This window comes from Mustela nigripes, chromosome 8, assembly GCF_022355385.1.
Source record: "Mustela nigripes isolate SB6536 chromosome 8, MUSNIG.SB6536, whole genome shotgun sequence".
NCBI classification, from domain to species: Eukaryota; Metazoa; Chordata; class Mammalia; order Carnivora; family Mustelidae; genus Mustela; species Mustela nigripes.
In genome coordinates this window covers 28,176,971-28,180,317 of record NC_081564.1, presented here as the reverse complement: position 1 = coordinate 28,180,317, position 3,347 = coordinate 28,176,971, and the positions used below count along the sequence as shown (strand labels likewise).

General features: G+C 50.2%; 1 protein-coding gene across 1 annotated transcript in view; it reads left to right on the top strand.

Annotated features, from left to right (window-relative positions):
• Window positions 1–247: 247 nt before the first annotated feature.
• PI4KA (phosphatidylinositol 4-kinase alpha) overlaps window positions 248–3,347 on the top strand; it is a 116,938-nt gene continuing 113,838 nt past the window's right edge. Inside the window, exon 1 of the mRNA XM_059409011.1 lies at window positions 248–412. Within this exon, the coding sequence (XP_059264994.1) occupies window positions 266–412 (147 nt within the window). The 5' untranslated portion in view covers window positions 248–265. The remainder of the gene's footprint in view (window positions 413–3,347) is intronic.

The window sequence follows — 3,347 nt, the reverse complement described above, 5'->3', positions numbered from 1 at the left end:
TCTTGCGCAGGAGGCCCCGCCTCCGGAGCGGACCATCTTGCTCCGCGACTTGGGGGGGCGCCACGTCTGGTGCGCGCGACCGCAGCCTACCGCTCGTCTTCTCTCGCCCCTGCAGAGGTGGAATCGTCCCACGGCCACGCCCCAGCCAGTGTCGACAACAGAGGTCACGTGCCGGGGAGGTCGGCTGCCGCCGCGCGTGCGCCGTGAGCTCTGGCGCTTGCAGGCGGGGTGGGGGAAGCCCGCGGGCAGCGCCGCCGCGCGCTCGATGATGGCGGCAGCCGCGGCCCGGGGAGGGGGCGGCGGCAGCAGCGGCGGCGGCTCGGGCTCCAGCACCTCGCGGGGCTTCTATTTCAACACAGTCCTGTCATTGGCCCGCTCCCTGGCCGTGCAGAGACCGGCATCTTTGGAGAAGGTAGTCTTGGCCGCTCGGGCCGCGGGCTGACAGGAGAAGGGGTATGGGATGTCGAAGCGGGTAGGCAGGGCGAGGATCTGTGGAAGGCCAGAGGTGCTCTAGAGCTACCTGCGACAGGAAGGGGTACATGAGCGGAGGGAGCTGGGGTTGGGGCGGTGAGGAGGCCCGTGGGCGGAGGGAGCTGGTGAAGAGAGGGGCATAATGGTGTTGGTTTAGGCGAGGAGTGGACAAGAGCAGGTGGGGACTTTGCGGGTGGGTGGCGTGGGAGGGACGTGAGCTTCAGGCCGGGCTTTGAGCCGAGGGGGCACCTTGTGATGCAGCAGGGGCGGGGGCGACAGGCAGGGAGAAGCAGTGGTGGGAACGACGGAGGACCGGAGTCGAAACCTGGGGCTCTGCTCCCGACTTCTTTGCTTTTTATTCCGAGACCTTGGAGACATGCTGTTCTCATAAAATGGGGGTGCTTACCTACTTTGCCCGCTTCACACTGTTGTGAAGGGCAAATGAAATAGTACATCTGACATCGCTTTCTGAAATGAAATCTGCGTTTTTCTGTGAATCTAGAGGGGGCGTCAGACTGGGGAAAAGATTGTGTTTCGAAGAAGGGACATTGGTAGGGAAGGGGAATGAACTGTCATTGGCAGAGAATTGAACTCAGGATTGCTTCAGAGGAGGAAGGGGAACTTATACCGGAGGAATCTTTGCCTTGGGAGAAAGGTGAAAGGAAACTCAAAAGTGTCGCTTGGATGGTGGAGAGAACAGATTTTAGTCAGACATGTTTGGTCCCTGCCCTGTCATTATTTGTACTCTTAGGCAAGTTACTTCAACTCTTAGAGCCCTGTTTCCTTATGGGTGAAATGAAGTGATTCTTGAGAAGTACGTGGATTCAAGCATAAAGTGTCTCCTGTAGATAGGTGAACAGTAGAAGTCAGCTTTCTTCCCCACCGTCGTGTGATGGGACTCATTATAGTATGTAGCACTGTAGGGGTGATCTTCCTTCCTTCCTCTCTTTCTTTCTTTCATTTGGGAGAGCGCGCGTACACGTGCGTGTGCACGATGGAGAGGGGCAGAGGAAGAAGAGTCTTAAGGGGACTCCGGTGCTGGGCTGGATTTCACGATCCTGAGATCAAGTTTGGAGCTGAAATCGGGAGCCGGCTGCTCAATCGACTGCACCACCCAGGCGCCCAAGGATGGGATTCTTTTTTCATACAGTTTCTGGCAGGTGAAAAGAGATCTGTTGTCTAAGAGTAGGAGAAAAGGGTGGAGACTGGAGACCTGTCTAGGGGCAGTTAAGAGTAGTTTTGTGGGGGCGTCTGGGTAGCTCAGATGGTTAAGTGTCTGCCTTCTCTTTGGGTCATTATCCCAGGGTCCTGGGATTGAGCCCTGCCTGGGGCTCCCAGCTTGGTGGGGAGCTTGCTTCTCCCTCTCCCTCTGTTGCTGCACCCCTGCTGTGCGCACTCTCACTCTCTGTCAAATAAAGAAATAAAATATATATATTAAAAAAAAAGAGTTTTGTGGCTCTGGTGAGGGTTGATGTTGAAATGCTGTGTTAGGCTCTCTGGCATAGTGTACTTGGCTTTGTGGATTCTTAAATCTGATTTCTCACTTAACTGCAGGGTGAGCAGGTCCTGGGAGATTGATGCCAACCTAACTTCTAATTGAAGGAGGAATTCAAAAGAATGGAAAGTATATGATTTCTGGAGATAGGAATACCTCACTTTAAATCCTGTATCATTTGCTTACATTAGTGTGACTCTGGGTAGATTAGTTCCCCAGTCTGACCTTTGCTTTCTCCTGCAGAATACAAGGACAGTATTATGTTAAGAGTATTTTGAAGATCAACAAAATGACCCATGAGTCCAAGATGACCCATGATTAAGAACTGTTATCATTGGATGAGCCTAACTAATGGACTGCAGTGCTAACTTATCAAATCAAATTCATGCCAGCTAGTTAGCACATTCTTTTCTTAGTAGGAGGGCTAAAAAGCATATCAGAAGTTTGCTTGCTGGACTTGGGAACAGCAGAGATTGTAGGGAATTGGGCGAATACAGTCCTGTGGCTCTAGTAGGGCACCCTTTCTTACCCAGTAACTCTGAGAAATGCACCTTAAGCACAACTGGCCTTCTTCAGCTTTCTCCCATGTCCTCACAAGAACATTCCATAATTGTAACATTGTTAGCTTTGTATCTTACAATAGCAGTTTACTGTCCTCAAGATTATGGTGTATTTTACAAGTTAATATAGCTTTTAGGTTGGCAGCTCCCCATTACTATCTCTTAGTTTGGGAGGTCAATATCATTGGTAACATTTACAAATCACTTTAGAAGAGAGTTAACAGAGCTAGCCCGAGGCTGCAGTCTTTAGAAGGGATTGCTTGCAAGGTTGGCCCTTGGCTCACATCTGGGAACTTGATACTTGAACTGTTTCCTCCATTTTCTAACTGATAAGGATGGTTCATTGAGCCTAGACTCTGAACAAACAATATAATTATCTGCTTTCCTCTTGGGAAACTGGAATTTTGATGGCTGCTAGGCAGACATTGCCTGTGTCTGTCAATAAAATCCTTGGATGCTATGTCTCTAAAGGACTTCCCTAGGTACAATCATAGCATACATGTTACTACATTGCTGCTGTAGAAGGGAGCACGCTCAGTGTATACCTTCACAGGAGGGAGAGAACAGGAGGAAGCCCATGCACAGGTTTCTTCAGAGTCCACTTGTCTTTTTCTCTTGCTGACAAATTCACTGTCATACAATGTAATTTAGCTACAAGTATAACTATGTATGCGTGGGTGGTCTTGGGGACCCTGAAATAATTTCTGTCTTAGGGAAGGCTTCTGTAGATGGCTGATTCCATCAGATATATGTGGTGGTTTCCTCTTATCCTCACCTGGGGTCTTGAGACTTCATTATGCTAGGGATCATTGTTCACTACT